At 55.1% G+C, this 20,373-nt stretch overlaps 1 protein-coding gene across 2 annotated transcripts; it reads left to right on the top strand.

The window, feature by feature from the left end:
• Positions 1 to 2,345: 2,345 nt before the first annotated feature.
• Positions 2,346 to 19,595, top strand: LOC118089357 (protein-glutamine gamma-glutamyltransferase E). Of its 2 annotated transcripts, XM_035123945.2 has the most exons (15): positions 2,346 to 2,680; positions 3,290 to 3,390; positions 4,203 to 4,326; positions 6,621 to 6,794; positions 7,424 to 7,666; positions 9,681 to 9,799; positions 11,515 to 11,643; positions 11,777 to 11,957; positions 12,052 to 12,187; positions 13,684 to 13,787; positions 13,865 to 14,107; positions 16,186 to 16,506; positions 17,587 to 17,744; positions 18,980 to 19,104; positions 19,350 to 19,595. In XM_035123945.2, exons 3-15 carry the CDS (start codon positions 4,320 to 4,322, stop codon positions 19,507 to 19,509), a joined length of 2,100 nt encoding a protein of 699 aa, XP_034979836.1. In that variant the 5' UTR covers positions 2,346 to 2,680; positions 3,290 to 3,390; positions 4,203 to 4,319; the 3' UTR covers positions 19,510 to 19,595. The 2 variants fall into 2 exon arrangements, with proteins under 2 accessions (XP_034979836.1, XP_034979837.1); XM_035123946.2 differs by lacking the exons at positions 2,346 to 2,680; positions 3,290 to 3,390 and having other exon boundaries at positions 4,149 to 4,326.
• The last annotated feature ends 778 nt before the right edge of the window (positions 19,596 to 20,373 follow it).

Here is a 20,373-nt window from a genome sequence, read left to right as displayed (position 1 = left end):
TCTCTTCTCCAGGCTAAACATACCCCCCCCCCAGCTCCCTAAGCCGTTTCTCATTAGGCATTGTTTCCAGGCCTTTGACCATTTTGGTGGACCTCCTCTGGACACGTTCCAGCTTGTCAATATCCTTCTTGAACTGTGGTGCCCAGAACTGGACACAGTACTCCAGGTGAGGTCTGACCAGAGCAGAATACAGTGGTACTATTACTTCCCTTGATCTAGACGCTATACTCCTATTGATGCAGCCCAGAATTGCATTGGCTTTTTTAGCTGCTGCATCACACTGCTGACTCATGTCAAGTTTGTGGTCTACCAAGACTCCTAGATCCTTTTCACATGTACTGCTCTCAAGCCAGGTGTCTCCCATCCTGTATTTGTGCCTTTCATTCCCCCCTCCCAAGTGTAGTACTTTACATTTCTCCTTGTTAAAATTCATCTTGTTTGCTTTGGCCCAGCTGTCTAATCTGTTAAGGTCATTTTGAAGTGTGATCCTGTCCTCTGGGGTATTAGCCACCCCTCCCAATTTGGTGTCGTCTGCAAACTTGCTCAGGATGCCCTCAAGCCCATCATCCAAGTCATTGATAAAGATGTTGAATAAAACTGGGCCCAAGACAGAACCCTGTGGCACCCCACTAGTCACTACTCTCCAGGATGGGGAGGAGCCATTGATGAGCACCCTTTGGGTTCGGTCAGATTATTCTCTTGGATGCTAACTTCCACCCCAACATATCTACCTTGTTCATCAGAAAATATCAGTTTTGGGCAAAATTTTATATTGTTTTCCCTAATATGTGTTTCTGGTAAACAAACAAATAAGATCCAATTTCAGTTTTTTTACGCTAATGAAAGATCTCTTTTCTCTTTTCAAATATAACATATAAAGTCCTGCACAGCTTTTGTTGTTGTTTAGTCGTGTCCGACTCTTCGTGACCCCATGGACCAGAGCACGCCAGGCACTCCTGGGTCCAAGCTATCGGAAATGTCATATCGCTTCACATAAAAGTGCCTCCAAGATCTTTGGGGAAGCCTTTCTCTTGGTCCTGCTGCCCTCATGGGCACCCTTGGGGGGGGGGGTGGCTTTCTCAGTGGTGGTTGTCGGAGATGGATTGAGGGTTAAATCTGCAGGCTAAATTTTAAACCACCTATCTCACATGTGTGGGGAAAATGCAAAAGTAAACTGGCTGTGAAGCCTCCGTAACAGAGTAAAACGCTTATACGTTTTGCAGCTTAATAAAGTTTAGGAACAAGGCAATCATACCTTGTACCGCTTTTATTTGTGGTCTTCTGACCTTTCCATTGCAGAGAATGAACCACACAGCTTTTTTAGTAAGATAGACCAAAAAAGTTTATGTACAGGAAAACACTTCTAAGTTACAGTAAAACAAGAGCTTGTAGTTGCAACAAACATGGCTGAAGCCAGCAGCTCAGGAAAACAAATCTGCTTAGCTTGGAAGAGAGGCAACTATGGAACTCCCTGCCTAGAGAAGTTGCTCTTCCACCAGCAGGTGGGGAGCTTCTCGTTTCAACAGGCTTTGGGGAACTGACTGCTTTTAATGAACGGGTTGGCACCCTGCTGTTTTCATTGTAATTATCTGTCTGTTATGTGAGTGTGTGTACAAAATTTTATTAATAATTATTTTATAAAAATGATTTCCCCTATATTTTTTAGCTGTTCTTATTTTATCTGTAAGCAGCCTTAAGTCCTTGTCAGGGGGAAAGGTTGGGTATGAATCAATTTTAAAAAATTAGTAGTAGTAGTAGTATGAAGCTGATTTTTTGGACATAAGGCTCCGAATGGAAGAGGGTGTTGTTGTGGACCTGTACCTGTGTGCTTGCTGTCCATCCCCTGGGAAAGGACTCTGTACCTGCTCTGAACATGCAGCTCTTGCAGCAGCAGGAGGAGAAGAGTAAGGCAACCGTGTCAGGCAGCTGCCCACTTGCACGGGTGCAAGATGGGGAGAAGGTGGATCCCTGTAATTGCAGGTGGCGCAGAAGCAGAAGCCGTCTGAAGAAGAGGAAGGGAGCTGGAAGTGCTCAGCTGGGGTGGAGGAGGATGCTGAGGGGAAATTAAGCAGAGCAACAGCCTTAGACATCTTCCCAGCATTCTGTGATTCACAAAGAAGGCTTTGGAGCAGGCTACTTCCTCCTGAGTAGGACATTGAGCAACATCAGGACCATTAAGCTGGGCGGGGAAGTGGCAACAGCATTGCTCAACTCCAGCCCTGTGGCAGACTTCCAGAATCCATCATGCAGTTCAGGCTGGGCTGGTGACGATTCCTGGTGAAGAATCCAGGAAGCAAACCAGGACAAAGTTGCAGTTCAGCAGATGAATCTCCAAACTGGAAAGTCAAGCCAGGCAGATACGGATCTGCACACAGCAAGGAGAATTCCTGGGCTGGGAATTCTGGGCTGGGACAAGCATGGCTGCCAGCAGGAAAGGTGTGGAGGTCAAGTTCTGGAGCAGGCAAAAGGCTCAGAGCAGGTAGTTTGCAGGAGCCCCAGAGCTGGGAGAAAGCTGGGATCAAAGACCCGGCACCGTGGCTTGTAATGAAGGGGTGGGGTGAGTGCAGCACGACTGAAGCAACACCACCGCTTGAGACTGCCTGAGCAACAAGAGGAGGCGGTAGCAGGTGGTTCCCAAGGCACCGCAGCAGCAGCAGCAGCACAAGGAGGAAGTGCCACGGTAGGAAGCAGGGGCTGCCCCCAGAGGAAGCCAGACTGAGAGAGGTGGCCCAGAAGCAGCTCACACCCAAGAGGCTGATGGGACATTGTGGGAGTGAGCTTTTGGCCAGATCCAGCCACAGTGCTCTTTCATGCTCTCAGGTGAAATGGGGCAGGGGGAGGGTGAAGCTCCCCTGGTGCATCCCACACCTGGCAGTCTGTGGGGCAGGGGGGCTGCACAGCTCCTTGTCTTCTGTGGTTCTGTAGTGTGGAGATTGCTCCAGGTCCTGCTGGGGGGCAGGTGCCAGCCTGAGAGGACAAAGGAAGGTGTGAGGTCTGTTGAGTGATGAGGAAAAAGTGGGTGTCTGGTTGGACAAATGATGGAGAGGACCTAAGAGGATGGAAGGCACTCAGGAAAGGCTCCATGTTGGAGGGTACCAAGAAGGTCCCCAGCAGAAGAGAAAGAGAGAGACCGGCACCCTTTGGGGCACCCAGTAGGGTGGGGGAAGCCGGTATGACCCCAGGTTGGCCACATGGCAATGTCACCCGTTAGACAAGCCTTGCTGAGAGGTGACCTAGCCACACCTTCCCTCCAGAAGATGACTGGTGCTCTTGTCTCACATCTTCCTAGCTGAGTCTTTTTGAATTCCAAGCCTGGAAGACATTCTTGATGCAAAGCAACCAAGGGCCCCTGGGGACCCTCAGAGAAGATCAACACTCCACTGGCAAAAGGTACTTCACTTTCCTTGGCCAAAACACCATTTCTAGAAGCCTCAGTAAAGCTCATCTGAGGAGATGGAAAGGCTCCTCCACTGTCTGAGGTACCACCTCAAGCCCAGGAGAAACAAAAATGGGGAGGGGAGAATGTTGATGCCAATGGGGCATTGTGCAAGAGGCCCAAGGGAGCCAGCCAGTGGTGGGCTTCTGGAAGAGTCCCTGGGCTGGGTCGTCCCCTTCTCAGCCATGGAAGTCACTTGGTGGCTTTGGGTCTCTCTCTGGTCAAACAAGGCTACTGCCAACACAGCCTAGCAGCCCCGCCTTCCCTCCCTCTCAGCTGACTGCCTCAAGAGGCTCTTTGGGCAGAACTGTAGATTGGCGAGAGACCCAAAGAGTCTTCTAGTCCAAACCCCTGCAATGCTGGAAGCACAGTTACCTTGTGAGGACCAAATGGGGCCATGCCAGCTTCCTGGGGGAAGGGCAGGAGGCCAAAGGGATGTCCTTACACAGGCAGGAACCCCATTGGGAAATGGGAGGTGGCTGGGCTTGTGCAATGAAGGAGATGCAGCCTCTGCCTAATGGAAGGGTGTGGGGAGAGAGGCTCTCTCTTCCTCCTGCAGTTTCTCTCCCTTCCCACCTGTTTCCTCGCCTCTGGGGGTGACTCCTCGCCTTGGAATTCCATGTAGGAAGTCCTGCATGTCATCCCTACGCAAGCAAGTGAATGCACTTCCTCTGAGTAAACAAGGATGGCTTCTCCTCCCACTGGAGAGGAAAATTGCCCTTGCGCTGCCACCGATTACATGAACTGGCTAATTGCACCTGGGTAGTTTTTAGGGATCAGCGGAAACATCCTCACATCACACCTGGCTCAGCGGACAGCAGGAGAGCGGCGAGGAATGTGCAGTAGGAGCTCCTGGCCGTGCTGAAGAAGACAAGACTCAAGGATGGGAGGTGAGTTTGGGGTGGAGGCATCTGCCTGGGCCAGCCCTGCTCCCTGCTACCTGCCTTGCAGCCTCCATGCTGTGGTCCTTGCTAGGCTGGGAAGAGGGAGCAAGGGAAGGAGCTTTGCTCCTGGGCTTTCTCTTTGGTGGCCTTTGGCTTGTTGCTCTGCTGAGACGGAAGTCCTCAGAAGAACACAAGGCAACTGTGCATTTGCTGCCTCCCACATCCAAGGGCTCCAGCCCAGCTGCCTGGGGCCTTTCAAGCAAGAGATCGTGACTTTCTGGGTGCTCAGAGAAATGGGGTGCTCCTCTTCCCCAGCAGCTTTACCCTCAGGGTGCAAGAGGGCCTGGAAGGTCCCAAGTGATGGCTCTTCCTCTCAAGGCGCATTCTTGAGCAGCCTGGAGTTCCTGCACCAGCCTCTTCTTCCATCTCTCCACTTCATGTCTTTATGACTGGAAAATATTTCTGTATTGCTCTTCATAAATAGCACCAGAGCGGTTTAGAACAACCCCCCACCAAAAGCTCATCAGCAGGTAGCCCTTCCAACCCCCTCAGAGTCCTGCTCTGGTTGGCCTCCCACTACAACCCTCCTTGAGGCTCCTTTACCAAACAGTCATGGGGTGTGTGCATCTCTCTGTGTGTGTTCACACGCGAGCCTGCTGCTTTGATCTTTGTCCTGATCTGGTCTAACCCAGGTGGGAACTGCAGGACTGAGTACCCAGCACCCCCCCCCCGCCATTGGCATTGTTGTTGTTTAGTCGTTTAGTTGTGTCCGACTCTTCGTGACCCCATGGACCAGAGCAAGCCAGGCACTCCTGTCTTGCACTGCCTCCCGCAGTTTGGTCAAACTCATGTTCGTAGCTTCATGAACACTGTCCAACCATCTCGTCCTCTGTTGTCCCCTTCTCCTAGTGCCCTCAATCTTTCCCAACATCAGGGTCTTTTCCAAGGATTATTCTCTTCTCATGAGGTGGCCAAAGTATTGGAGCCTCAGCTTCAGGATCTGTCCTTCCAGTGAGCACCCAGGGCTGATTTCCTTAAGAATGGATAGGTTTGATCTTCTTGCAGTCCATGGGACTCTCAAGAGTCTCCTCCAGCAGCATAATTCAAAAGCCTCAATTCTTTGGCGATCAGCCTTCTTTATGGTCCAGCTCTCACTTCCATACATCACTACTGGGAAAACCAGAGCTTGAACTAGACGGACCTTTGTAGGCAAGGTGATGTCTCTGCTTTTTAAGATGCTGTCTAGCATCTTTTTAATTAACCCCTGTGAAAGAACTGGGCAGCAAGTGGCACCTGAAGACCCAACAGCCACGTCTCCCCAATGTTAGGGCAGGTTCTGCCTGGCTGGCATTTAATGCCTGGAACACCTGAGAGCATTTCCTGGTCTCACCACAATGGGAGCAACTGAGTCTTTGATCTCCCTCCCTCCCTCCCCTGGTGACTCATCCTTCTCACTTCATCCTTCAGGTTCAGATTTGCCAAGTCTAGAGAGCAAAAAACCCCGAAGCAGCTGCTTCCCGCTCCATCCCCAAAGCAGCAGCTGGATTATGGGCAACTCTAGAACGCTCTCTCTGGACTTGGACATGGAGACCCAGTCTTGGCCCTGACTTTGACCCTGTGCTGTCCTGGTGGTGCTGGAAACCCCAAAGACGCAGCAGCAGCAGCCCTTCGGCTGGGGTGATCAGGTTGTGCCTGAGGAGGATATTGCAGGGAGCTGCATTGGGAAAAGAGTCCCTCAGCTCCCCTGAGCTCCTCTGCACTTGGGTGGCAAGGGCTGCTCGGCATCAGGGTGTTGCAAATCACCTTGTGTGTCTAATGAAGGCAAGGCCTCTTCCTCTTTGATGTCCCTGTTGGGAGACATGCAGCTCCTTCCCTGGCTGGCGCCCCCGCCCATGCTGCTTCCTAATCTGTGATGATTGATGGATGGTTATACACCCCACCCCCTTCATCGCTTTCACACACAATCTTGACTTTTCATTTGATGCTGCCCTCTCCCCTTTTCCTTTTTTGTTGCAGTTTTCATATTTTGTGACATTGATTTAATTGGATATTGTAAGGTGGGTTGAAGAAACTTACCTGGAGAATGGGATGTAGGTGTGTTACTAAATAAAATGACGATAGCTGCTCTGGTCAGCATGGATATTGCCACCCAAGAATCAGAGTCTTCTTAGGAGAAGGCTTGGCGACATGAAGGTGGATGAGCAGCAGCTGCATCTGGCTGGCTGGGGGAGAGCAGAGTCAGGCCAGGCTCCACTGGCCCAGGCAGGCCCCTTCCAGACTCACCTCTTGCTGTTCCACAGATCTGACACCAACACAGCTGAGCTGGCAAATCCCGGCCAACGGCCAGGCCCACCACACCAGCCGCTTTGCCTGCTCAGAGCTGGCAGTACGTCGGGGGCAAGGCTTCTTGATGAGCGTCTACTTCAATAGACCCCTTCAGTCCGGGGACAACTTTGCTTTCGTTGTAGAGACAGGTAAGGCTACTCCCACCACTGCTTTCCCCCATCCTCCTCCATGGACAGCTGGCATCACTCGCCTACGGTAGGCGCCTCTTGGCCTGATCTATGGCTGCAGGACAAAAAGGCGTCTCCAGGATGGCACCTCCGCTCCCCTTAGGTCCTTGCACACCTTTGACCTCTGCACATGGAAACAGCAGGTCTCCTGGGCCTCTCGCCTGCCAAGACCTTTTTGACCATGGGGTTTCCCTTTCCCACCGTCCCACCCCTGCATGCAAACATCTCTCTCCCACAAGAAGCTTGTCTGTCTTTAAGGTGCTGCCAAAGACCCCTGGCTTGCCCTGTGCAACGTTGTGCCCTCCACAGCATTCTCTCTGGTGGGAAGCCAAGATGGCACCACCACCACAGGAGCTGTTCTGCGGCACGGAAGAGACCGGGTCCAGTGCAGACGCACACACGCACCAACACTCGTGTCCCAGGGGGTTCGTGCAGTGCCTGCGTCCAGAGGTTGGAATCAGGTTGGGCAGCTGGCTGGGTCTTCCGGCTAACCCAACCTTTCAAGGAGAACGTTGCCACTTGGGTAACCTCTCACAGGTCTGAGTCGCCTCCCGTGACACCTTTGCCTTTGCCTCTGTTCTCTCTGGCAGGGAGAGCCCCTTCGGAGTCCCAGCACACCCGGGCCGTCTTCCCAGTCTCCAGCGCCCTGACTGGAGGGTCCTGGAGCGCTGTGCTCAGCTCCATCAATGGCAACTGTGCCAACTTCACCATCGCCAGCCCCCCCACCGCTGCCATCGGCCGCTACAAGCTGAGCCTGCAGGTGATGTGTGGCAACCAGGCCTATGCCCGCTACCTGGGGCAGTTCGTCCTGCTCTTTAACCCTTGGTGCCAAGGTAAGATGGTCCTCCTGCCTGCCTGCTTGCACAGGCCCTGCTGCTGCCCTTGGGATGGGCTTCTCCCCACAGGGGTGTTTCTGCTGAGGGGTGCCAGGCAGACAAGGCAGTTGGGTGCCACATGACTCCCTTCCGCACCACAGCTCTGTGGTTTAGGACTCGTCCCTTAGGACAGCTTCCCAAAGCAAGCAGGCAGGGAATCATAGACTCAGAGAATTGGAGGGGTCTTTCGGCTTATTTGTCGCTCAAAGCAGAAGCCTTGCACAGACCTCATCCCCACCCCAGATGTTGGCATCTGGGCAATGAGATGCCTGACCCAGAAGCTGCTCTGGAAGCCTGACTGGGGCACAGCAACGCTGTACTGACTGGCTGCTGATGCCTGCAAGAGTTTGTAATGGTGGTCCCAGAGACAGAGGTCAGTCCCGTTCCCCCCGCAGCACATGGGGCCAAGTGTGCTTTGCAGCAGCAGCAGCAGCAGCAGGAGGAGGCCTCCCCTCTCCCTCCCTCCCTCCCTCCCTGCCTCCCAGGGATTCTCCTCCTGTTCTTCTGGTTGCATCACCCAGGGCCTCTCGGCTGCTCATCCATCATCCAGCTGGGCGGTGGAAACTCAGCACTCAGGACTAGCTAAAAATGGGAACTGGGCTGAAAGAAGAAGGGCAAGATCCAGCATAGTGGGCAGATCCCTCTTTGCCCAGAAGAACGTGGCCCAGTGAGCCTCCCAGAGGCACCTGCAGATCTGACTGCTGCTGCGTCCGACCGAGTCCTGACTTGCCCCTTCCATGCGTCAGCAGAGCAAGCGGCAGCAGCAGCACAGGGAAGCCCCCCCCTCACACTTCCATGGTCCCCTTTCAACCCCCCCCCCCCGCCAAGCAGCGGATCTAGACTAGTGGTTGTACTACCCAACCCCCCAAAGGAGAAGGAAGGGGGTAAGATGGTCCCACTGGCTTTGCAAGGCCTAGCCGACAGCCCTTCCACCCCTCCCCTCCTAGGACAGATGCTGGGGGGGGGGGGTTGCCTCGAGTCAGGCCAAATCCCTGGCCTTGGAAGGCCCTGGAACTTGCCCATGACAGGCTGGGAGACTCCAGAGCAGGCAGCCCCAAACTTTGGCCCTCCAGATGTTTTGGACTACAATTCCCATCATCCCTGACCACTGGTCCTCTTAGCTAGGGACCATGGGAGTTGTAGGCCAAAACATCTGGAGGGCCGCAGTTTGGGGGTGCCTGCTCCAGAGGATGCCAGGTTTTCCTTGGAAGGAAGCCAAGGGCTAGGAAATCCCTTGCTGCAAAAGGCAGAGTCCCAGAATGGCCGGCTTGAGAAGGAGGTCCTCCACGGCAGCTCCTTCTTATGGCCCAAGGAGGCAGGAGCAACGATGGGGCTCAGCAAAGAAGCTCCTTGTGGGGCAGGGACATGGCAGGGAAGGGGCTCCCCTCTCACCGCCCAAGCAGAGCAGAGCAGGATGTGACCCTTTTGCACTGCTCAGCTGGAAAGCTCTCCCTCTCAGTTGTCAAGATGAGTGTCCCCCTCCCCTGGGGCAGGGTCTCTGGCCTTCAGGGTCAGAGCCATGGTCTGCAGTGTCTACGCAAGAACCACAGAATAATAAAACTGTATTGTTGGAACAGACCGCAAGGGTCATCTAATCCAACCCTCCGCAATGCAGGAGCACAGTCAGAGCATCCCTGACAGAGGGCCGTCCTTCCCAAGGAGTCTGCTCCACTCTTGAACAGCTCTTACCCCCAGAAAGTTCTTCCTAATGTTTTTCTGGAATCTCCTCTCTTGCAATCCAGCTCTTTCCTAAACTTACATTTGCAAGGATGTTCTAATCAGCAAAATAATTATTTTCCAAGCAACTGTTCAAACTTGCCCAGCACACACTAGAGGGAAACTGATTTATCTGATAAAGTTCCGATTTTAGAGCAAAGCTGGAGGCCCCCAAAGATATCTGAGGGGGGCATTTACCCCTTCCCACTTGGTTTGCTTGAAGCACCCACCGCCAACCTCTTCCCCCGCCCAACAGGAGACCTTGTCTACATGGCAGATGAAGGCGAGAGGCAAGAATACGTTCTGAATGAAAACGGGATCATCTTCGTGGGAAACGCCAACTATATAGAAGCGCGAGGCTGGTACTACGGGCAGGTCAGTGTTAAGGTCTTGCTCATGGCCTTCAAAGCACCAGCTTTGCTGACCCTATATCTCTGGGCTGTGGGGCTGTGACCCTATATCTCTGGGCTTGGGGTTCCACCACCCCTGCCAGGGGGACAGCAGCGGTGCCCTTGTAGCCTTAAGATGGAGAGGTGACCAGGAGAGGAAGTGATGGCAAGGGAGAAGAGGCAGCATTTTCCTCTGCCTGGATCCTCAGAGCGATGGAAACATTCATGGGAGGATAAGCAGGACAAGCCGTCCTTGGAAATGGGGTCATGGGGAGGTTGAGGAGAGCAGCTTCCTAGGCCATTGCTGTATGGCTGCACAGTCACTGTCGTGTGGGATGGGCCTTAATAGGTAGGAGAAGATATATTAATTGCAATTTATCCATCTAGGCACCCACGTGTGTGGGTTGAACACAGGCGCGGTGCTAGGGCTTTTTGCGCCCTAAGTAAAACATCTTCTGGCGCCCCCTGGCCGCATGCGTCATGACGCACGCACACCGCTGATGCCCCTGCGTCCCCTCCATTGGCGGGAGGAGCGCGGGCCAAGGGGGGAGCTCGGCGCCCTCCCACCTGTGGAGGGGACGCTTTGAGGTCCTCAGCGGTGGCAGCTGCAGCGAGCAAGTGGTGGCAGCGGCAGCAGCGCCCATAGCTGAAGGCTGCGGCTGCGGCCGCTTGCCGCCACTACCGCCTCCGCTTGCTCGCTGCAGCCGCCGCCGCTGGAGAGCTCTCGGCGTCCCCTCCATAGGCTTAAAGACCTCCAAAGAAGGAGACTCCACCACACTTCTTGGCAGCTCTTACTGTCAGGAAGTTCTTCCTAATGTTTACTACTTCCTACTTGTCTGAGCTGGAGCAAGGGAGGCAGGTCTGCACCCATTGCTGGTCAAAGGAAGAGGGAGAGAGGAAGTACTATTTGCTCCTCCTTCTCCGGAGAGGAGGGGAAATGACATCACACAGAGCCCTCTCTACCAATTGCATTTCTATGGTCTTGGTCCTTAGCTGTCAGCAATACAGCTCTGTAGTCTTAGCCCCTTCTCCTGCTAGCTAGCAGGAACCGGCACTTATTAGGTTGGGCTGCCAATTTCACACACGTTGCTGGTGCAGTTGATGGTCGTCCACATGTTCTGAGACTGTGTGTGTAGCCCAAACTAGAGAGTGCATTGCATGATGGAAGCTGTGCCAGCCTTGGGCTACAATGGGCCTCCCCCAGGAATGGTTCCTGCCACCACTAGGAGTAGAACAAGGCAAGACTCTCTCAGGGTCAGCATTGTCGGGTATTCCCTCCCAGTGTCAGGGGTTAAAGGTGGAAAAGAGGGGATCTGAGGCAACCCCAGGCTGAGCCCAGCTCCATCTGTGCCTCATGGAATGGAGATGGTTCTGCTCAGAGGATGCTGGGCTGAGGCCTGAGATTCTCTGTATCACAGAGATTGAGCAGAGGAGCGGCAGGTGCGCCTGCTAGCTGTGGAGCGCTGGGGGCCCCCGCTTGCCCTGGAACCAGTTGGTACTTCTGCATCTTCATGTGCATAAGAAGACCCTCTGGTTCTAACGTGCCCTGGTCTGGGGGCCCATGCTTCCCTCTCCACCTCTTGCCCCAACTGGAGTGCACCTTGGCTGGGTGCTGATCGGACCCTGGGTGACTTTTGGCTGTGGTGTCTGCGCTTATTTGTCTGCGTGTGGATGCTCCCCTGCATCCTTTCCGCATTGCAGTTCCAAGAGAACATCCTCAACCTCTCCCTGATGCTGCTGGATCTGAGCCTCTACCATCGCCAGGACCCAGGTGGGGACACGTCGCGCAGGAGCGACCCTCGATACGTGGGCCGGGTGATCAGCTCCATGGTAAGCACAAGCCCTCTGTCACTTGATCCCAGGCAGGTGGGATCCTTCAGGGCGCCTGAAAACCCTCCCCAGCCCCCAGGCAGCCCTCACCCGCCTGCTCCTCACGTTCTGGCTCGGCTCCCTGTTGCTTTAGGTCAACGGAAATGACAACGACAACGGGGTGCTGGAGGGCAAGTGGAGCGAGGAATTTGCCCACCACGAGAACCCCTCTCGGTGGGACGGCAGCGTGGCCATCCTCAGGAAGTGGGCGCAGGACAACTTCCAGCCAGTCCAGTATGGCCAGTGCTGGGTCTTCGCCGGGGTGGGTGGCACAGGTAGGCTTCTGGTGGCAAAGCGGAGGAAGAAATTGGGGTCCGGAGCACTGAGCAGAGCCCAGACCCACTGGCCTCTCTCTCCTCTCTTTTGCAGTCCTGAGGTGCCTGGGCATCCCGACTCGTTTGGTCACCAACTTCAATTCCGCTCACGACGCAGACACGAACTTCAGCATCGACAAATACTACGATCCCTCTGGGAAGAGCATCAAGAAGGGACAAGACTCTGTTTGGTAAATGTGTCTGTCCAGCTGGTGGTGGGTGGGGAGGAGGGAGGGGGCTCTTCAGATGCTCGATCGCAGGATTCCCTTCATAGAATCATAGAACTGTAGAGTGAGAAGCGACCCTGAGGGTCATCAATTCCAACCTTCCACAATGCAGGAATCTCAACTAAAGCCCCCCCCCCCCACACCGGTGACAGCCACCTGTCAGAGATGCTGTAGTTGAGATTCCTGCATTGCCGGGGAGGAGGTTGGTCTAGATGAGCCTTGAGATGCCTTCCAACTCTACACTTCTATGAGTCTATTCATGTCTGTGTTTGGCTCTGGGGATCAGCCCCCTACAGGCAATGGACCTGTCAGAGGGATGCCAGATCTTGGGCCAGGATCCTGGCAAAACCTGACGTGGTCCTCCTCAGCCTGGGCTCCTGGGGGAGATAGGACTGTTCTGGCCCAGGGGCCATTTCTCCCTTCCAAGCTCTTTAGGGGAGAGGAGTCACTTTCCCAGGAGAGCTGGAAGGTGGAAGGAGCCAAGGCAAACCCCTGTCCCTTGGGCAATGCTGCTCACCGTCCTGTTTGCAGAGGCAGTTATGGCTCAGGGAGCCCCTCTTCGCTCATCCAGCCCAGGATCAACAAGGGCAGAGCCCAGGTCACTCGGCTTGGCTAGGCAGCCGGTTCTCACGCCAGGAGCAGCCATTGGTTTGATTCATCCCCATGTCTTTACCCTGCTTCTTTGTCTATTTGGGGGGCTCTTATGATAGCTAAATATGACTCAATTATAAAGCAATACTAAAACATGGGAGGGGGAATAATCACTAACCAGTCAGGAAATATTCCCCCTAAAGGTCCCAGAGGACCCATTGCTGACCTGTTTGAGCAGATTTGGCTGGAAGCCCACAGACAGGACCTCCCTGCCTGCCTTTCTGCCTCTGGGCTCTGGGGCAGCGTCATCTTTGAGGAGCCAACTCCTAGGGCCGAGATCCCTTCAGCCACCCTATAACATATTTGAGGGGGCTGGCTCCCCAAAGTTGATGGGCATTGCCATTCAAATGGTGTCCATGAACCGCCTCATGTGATTGATGATGTGGAGAAGGGCTTACTTGCCCTGCCCCAATATTTTATTCAAGTTGGCACCCTTGCCACCCACCCTCCTTGTGAGCTCAGCCCGTTGGTTTGACATTTGTGCACGAGGTTCGTTTTGTATAGAAGCTGTGTGGAGAGACCCCTGGCTCTGCCTCGTGCTGCCCTCTCTTCAGGCAACCCTCCAGCACCTTCAGGGGAAGGGACACAGCTCAGCAGGGCCCAAGCCTCTGCCTTGCATGCAGCAGGTCCCCTGTTCAACCCCCAGCATCTCCAGGGAGGGCAGGAGAGAACCTGGCCTGAAACCCGGGAGATCTGCTGCCAGTCAGTGTGGACAGTGCTGAGCTAGATGAGCCAGTGGTCTGACGGTGTAAGGCAGCTTTCTATGTCCCCAGGTTCCTATCTCCTTCTCTGTTCCTTCCCCCCTTCAGGGATTACCATGTCTGGAATGAATGCTGGTTCACTCGGAGGGATCTCGGGAATGCCTACTGCGGGTGGCAGGTGGTAGACGGAACCCCCCAGGAGAAAAGCCAAGGTAAGGCCCTCTCCTGCCCCCACCCACCCCCCTGGTCACCTTCCTTCCAGAGCAACTGCATCCTGCTTTCCTTCCAGGGATCTACCAATGTGGACCAGCCTCTGTCCTGGCTGTCAAGCAAGGAGACGTGCGGCTGAACTACGACACGGGATTCGTCTTCTCCGAGGTGAATGCCGATATCAACCGATGGGTCCTCTATCCTGATGGGAGGAAAGTCAGGGTCTATTGCGACACTACGTCCATCGGCAGCCACATCAGCACCAAAGCCGTGGGCAGCAACTATCGGGTGGACATCACCAACAACTACAAGTACCCAGAAGGTGAGTCCCCTTCCCTCCTGGACCAGCCCCTTCCGGCTGGCTTCCCCCCGTTTCCCCATTTCTGATCTGTGGGATCTCTCAGGGGACACACTAGGTGGGGAGAGGCAGAAGCCACCACTGGCCAGGCCAGCACAGAGGCCGCCAAATTAGCATACAGGTGCTCTCTCCAAACTGGGCGGCAGAATAGCAGGTTCAATGGAGTATCAATAAGGGCAAACTGATGCAGGGTGAGGCAACTTGTCATCAGCTGTGCCCCCCCCCCCCCGGATGCAAACTTTGCCACTGTACTAGAAAGCAAGACCAAAAGATTATCAACTAGGAAAAGGGAGTAAAAGGACAACCACCAGAATCACAATGCCGGTGTTTAAACTCCATTGGAGAATCGCAAATTTGGAAGGGACCTTGAAGGACATCTAGTCCACACACACACACTGCTCCATATGGGAATGAGTGATACAATAAGAACTTAAAACTACCTTGCTGAAACAGCCCCCCAAAAGGGGGGCACCTAGTCCAAATAGCCAAAGAGATGCCCCCATGGAAAACCCATAAGCAGGACCTGAGCACAAGAGCCCTCTCCTCTCCCCTCCTGGGGTTCCCATTCCCAGCAGCTGGCAGTCAGAAGCATTGCTGCCTCCAAACAACGGCGCCCATCAGGGCCAGTAAGACCTCCGTTGTGGAGGGGCTGGATCCTGCCGGTCCGAAGGAGGCCCCAGTTCTTGACTGTGGAGCAAAAGACAAACAGGAGATGCACAGCAGGTGTGTACAAGTATGAATAGCTGCCAACAGAGGGGAGTCTGTCTGCCTCGTGCCAGTCCACCGCCCTCCCCCAGCAATCTCTTTCCCTTCTAGAACAGAGAAAAGAGAGTCCTTTCTCAGTGGCAAAACTCTCAGGGAGGAGGGGATCTGTCAGTGGCGCAAAATGACGAGGAGGCGCAAAATGGAGACTCCAGGCTCAGAGGGAGAAGACCTCTGCATGCCAGATAGTCAGACATCAACATTGGGGTTCAGCCCTTCCGGGAAGGTGCATTTGGTTGGCCACAGCTGGAGGCAGAATGAGGGACTGGGAGAGCCCACAGAGGCACCTGCACCCTTGGCCCCTCCCCCTGTTTGGGACACCCGCTGGCAGAGGCTCTTCTCCCATCCCACATGCAAACCTTCCTGCCTGTGCTCTGCCTGCCTTCCCTCAGTCTCAGGAATTCTGGTTGGAAGCAGCATTTGGGAAGGAAGGGAGCCTTCCTTCTGTGGGGAGGAGAGCACATGCTGTGTGTGCAGAAGGTGCTGCTTCTGGTCCTTGGCCCTGGAGAGAAGAGCTGGGAATCCTGAGGCACCCCTTCCCATGCCCCTCCCTGAGTCTCCCTGTGGGTGCCAGCAGAGCCAACTGCCCTGTGCTGAGCTTTAATTCTGCAGAAGGCGACTTCTGGGGCTCCGAGTCTGACTCCGTGCAGCCCACTCTGCATTCACAGCACCCCATACGTCCTCAGGCACACCCGCCCTCCCTGTTGCGGTGCAGCTGCTGCCTGGACTCTGGAATGCGCTCTGTGCACATTCTCTGGGGATGAGGAGCCCCAGCCCTTGGCTCCTGTCCCAGCTCCACGTGCTGGAAACCTGCCAGATGACCACTCCCACCTTCACCTGTGTCCGTTGGACATCCTAAAGCACCCCATGTAGGAGCTCCGGAAGGTGCTCTGTTCTGAGTTAGACCAGTAGTCCATCTTAAGAGCATCAGAAGGGGGGGGGCACCTAGATACTCTCACAATAGGATTAACAAGCTTTTTGTTTTTGGGCCACTCAATTGGTCAACTGCTTTTGACCGCTCAAAGGGCCAGTGCTATTTGTCTCCCACTCGCCCGCCCAGCTAGACTAGGGGAAGCACCAGCCGAGTCAGGTCATTTCCTGCAAGGTTCCTGCAGGTGTTCTTCCCATGTGCGCAGGCAGAAAAGGGGCACAGCGGGTGGGCAGTGTGTCAGACTAGACCTAAAGAGCTGGAGGTGAGCTGGAGGCCTGCATTTTGGCAGGGGGCCTTAGAAGGTGTGCCAAGGAACTGGGGGCTGAGTGCTCCCTTCTTTTCCTTGCAGGCTCTGCCGAGGAGAGAAACATCTACCGCAAGGCCTGTTCCCAGATGTCTGGGTCCACCCCCAGCGAGAGCCGCATGAGCATGACCGACGACGCCACCGCCTCTGAACTCATCACGCACCCAGGGCTCTTTGGGAAGTTCAGGCTGGCCCAGCCGCCCATCCTGGGCAGAGACATCAACCTCATCCTCACCCTGGCCAACTTGGCCCCGGAGCCCAAGACCGTGACCGTCAACCTGAGCGTCTCGAGTGTCCTGTACACCCGGGCGGCCATCAGAGAGATCCTGAAGGAAGTGATGACTGTCAGCCTTGGCAACAAGGAAGGTAAGTGCCCCCCCCCACTCCATGTCTCAAAGCCCATCCAGGGATGTTGTGTGGGGCCCCCATTGCCTGCAGGGTGGATCTACACAGCCTCTGCTGCCATCCAGGAGTGGAACTTACTGGGCTGCCCTTTGCAGGCACAGGGGCCCCCACCCGCTCTACCTTCTGCCCCCCCACACTCTGCGATGGCCCCCTGAGGCTTCCAGACACAAGGCTCTTGCAAGGCTCCCCCCTCGCTCAGGCTCCCACTAGGGGCAGCTGTGGAGAAATGCAGCCCAGCAGTAGAAATGCTGTGCAGGAACAGGTCTCTGGGCAGGAGCACCCACAGCCCCACTATCAAAGCCACAGGTTCCTGGACCAGGTGGGGGGTGGTGGTCCTCTGAGGCCCAAGCCACCAAACATCACCTTCAGGGAGCCAGCAAAGGCAGGAAGCCCAGCCCAGGTGAGTCTGTACCTGCCCTTGGCGTCTGGAGTGGAGCAGGGAAGGGAACCCAGCACAGGAAGGCAATGGCAGGGGGCAACTGGAGCAGCATGTCTGGAGGGAGCCCCAGCGCATAGGCTGCCCCCCCCCCCCCGGCTGAGGAGGGCCAAGGCAGGCTGCTCTCACTTGGCAAGCTGGAGAGCTAAATTGGAGGCCCAGGATTTCTTTGCTTGTCTTGTTCATTTAAAAGCATTTATAAAGATACTGTAGCACAAAAGCATAGACGATCTTAGAAAGACAAACGAGACAGGGATTTGAGGTGTTTGGAGCCATAAACAAGGGTCTCGCTTTGTGGGTCAGGCAAAGAGGTCAGCATCTTTTGTGCTCTGAGCTCTGACCTTCCAGCCAAGGGGGTCCTGGCTAGGAATGTTGTGCCCTTTGGGGGCTCCCAAGGAGGAGGAGGAGGAAGGATGTCCTCTAAGCTGCTTCCCTCTGGAAGCTGCACCGTCCCCTGGAAAAGGGGGAGGGAGAGTTGTGATCATCACTGGGCTGAATCCATGGAGCTGAATCCATGTTCTTGCATGGAACAAGTTCGGGGGGTGGGGTGGGTTGCCTCTGAGGAAAGGATCCTGACTCCCCCACCCCACCCCTCTGCCTTTCAGAGAAGCACCTCCCACTGCGGATCACGTACGGCCACTATGGGGCATCCCTGACGGATGACAAGAAGCTCTTGGTCACGGCCTTATGTGATGTTGTGGACGGCGTGAAGCTGCTGGTGGAGAAGGCCATCACCCTGGAGACCCAGAACATCTCCATCACAGTAAGGGGACCCTCTGCGCTTAAGGGCTGCAGCCAAGAAGGAATGCCCCCCCCTCCCTGGCTGGTCCCCTGTCCTGGAACCGCAGCCCCCCACCCACAAGTGATTGTAGTCACTGCTGCTGCTGCTGCTGCTGATTATGAGGCTAACATGATGGTGGGAAGATTGAGGACAGATGAAAGAAAGTCCTCCTTCTTGCAGTGCAGAGTTAAACTGTGGAACTCCCTCCCACAGGAGGCAGGGATGGCCACCAACTTGGATGGCTTTGGAAGTGGATGGGACAAATTCATGGAGGATGAGGGGGCAATTGAGGGCCACTAGTCTAGATGGCTATGTCTGCCCTCCACAGCTGGAGGCAGCAATGCTTCTGAATCCCAGTTGCTGGAAATTGCAGGAGGGGAGAGGGGCTCCTGTGCCTGGGTCGGTCCTGCTTGCAGGATTCCCCATAGAAGCATCTGGTTGGCTCCTGTGAGAAGAGGATGCTGGACTAGACGGGCCAATGGCCTGATCCAGTTCTTCTGATGTTCATATGGCAATGAAGATGCAAGGCCAAATTGAGAGGCTTCTTCTAGCCTCAAGACCCCAAATAAGAGGGGCTGAGTTTGGAGTCTGTCCTTGGGCAAGGGGGGAGGGGCGTCCAGTCCCCTGTCTCTCCTCATCTGACCCCAAGTCCATACTGCAGTACCTGCAAACCCTGCCTCACCTCCCCATCCTGGTTCAGCCCTGTTGCATCATGGGATGCCATCCCAGAATGCAACAGCTCATAAGGGAGCTTGGGGAGGAGGTGGTGAGCCCCAAAGGGTTAATGATGCAGCCTGACTATCCCAAGGCAGCTGCCTCCCAGTTGGCATTCAGGGCCGAGCTGGATGCAACCTTGCGGGGCAGTTGGGTTCCCCCTGCAACTGGATCATGGGGGGGGGAGAGCTCAACCCTTTGCTCCTGCTGAGGTCCTGATCCAATTTGGAATGTGGCTGTGAGTATCCTGTTTGCAACAGTTCCAAGATTTCAAGGCCTAAATAGGTACAGTGTTTGGCCATATTTGAAAGAATGGGAGGGGCTCTGGAGAGGTGGTGGCTGTGCCTGAGGAGGGGGCCCTGGCTCAGCAAGCCCCCTGGGCCTGATGCTAAAGTGTGGCTTCCGTGGCTCTGCTCAGAAGGAGGGAGCCCTGCACCTGCCAGGATAAGTGCTGGTGCAGAGTGCGTCCCCAGAGACTGAGCAGCTCCTCTCCTTGGCTGCAGGCCCCTCCAAGCGTTGTAGCCAACCAACCGGCCACCGTGGAGATCTTCTACACCAACCCTCTCCCAGAGCCAGTGGACAACTGTGTGCTGCTGGTGACCCTGATGGGCCAAGCTGTGAAGATCAAGTAAGTCTGGCGGGGGGAGGAGCAACCAGCAAGTGGGAGGAGCTTGGCTGGCCCACTCTCCTGCCTGGCAAGGGGAAGGGGAGGAGATGTCCCTCCCAAGCGACTCCTCTGAGCTCTGGGTGGAAGAGAAGCCAAGCCAGCTGCAGTCATGGCCCTTTGGAGGACATGACCCCTGCAGGCCTCTGGCTGGTCACTCCAGGGCTGCATCCTTGCATGTGTGTGTGACCCCCTCTCTCTCCCTTCAGTGTGGCAGCGCTGGCACCTGGGGAGAAGTCCAAAATCTTCTTCGAGTTCACCCCACGCAACGCGGGGGCCATGCAGCTCCACGTCGACTTCTCCTGCAACAAGTTCCAGCACCTCAAGGGCTTTGTGCTCATGAACGTGGCCCCGGCCGGGTCCATGTGATCCGGGGCAAGGGGCTGCGGTGGTGAAAGAGAAAGTGTGTGTGTGTGTGACTGTCCTGTTCCTGCGTGATGATTAAAAGCTTTTTTCCCCAGGCAGAAAAGTGGCAGCATTTGTTTGTTCTGGGGGGCTGTGGATGGCTAATGACATCTCATGGGTGGGGTGGGGAACTCCTCCTGCTCCCCCTCCTTCAATCATCAAATTATAGAGTTGGAAGGGGCCTCAAGGATCACCCAGTCCAAGCCCCTGCAGTGCCAGAATCTCCACTAAAGCATCCCTGACAGATGGCCAGCCAACCTCTGCTTAACAACCTCCAAGGAAGGAGAGGCCACCACCTTCCAAGGGACTCCCTTCCACTGTCCAACAGCTCTTGCCCTCTTCCTGATGTTGAGCTGGAGTCTCCTTTCTTGCCATTTGTATCCCTTGGTTCTGGTCCTCCCCTCTGGAGCAGCAGGAAACAAGCTTCTTCCATCTTCCACATGACAGGTTCTCCTCCTCCTCCTCCTCCTCCTCCTCCTCCACCACCACCACCTCTTCTAGGGATCTTTGGGCAGCCTGGTATGCTCTGATGTGCTCAGAAACTGGGTCAAATTGCACCACTTGGGCCTCTCCAAGGCACAGAACCACCTCCTAGCAAATGGTCAGCTAAGAAGGCATGCTAGGCATGCATCTTGCAAAATCTGCTTGGTCACGGGGAGGAGGGGGCAGGTGGCATTCACACAGTGACCTCTTCCAGGGCTGGGGTGCTCTTCTTCCTGGCTGAATTGCAGCAACTTTTGCCAAAGGGAAGGTCATAGAATCATAGAATCATAGAGTTGGAAGAGACCACAAGGACCATCCAGTCCAACCCCCTGCCAAGCAGGAAAC

Source organism: Zootoca vivipara, chromosome 7 (assembly GCF_963506605.1).
Source record: "Zootoca vivipara chromosome 7, rZooViv1.1, whole genome shotgun sequence".
NCBI classification, from domain to species: Eukaryota; Metazoa; Chordata; class Lepidosauria; order Squamata; family Lacertidae; genus Zootoca; species Zootoca vivipara.
The sequence above is the reverse complement of the archived record's forward strand: the minus strand, read 5'-3'. Positions and strand labels throughout refer to the sequence as shown.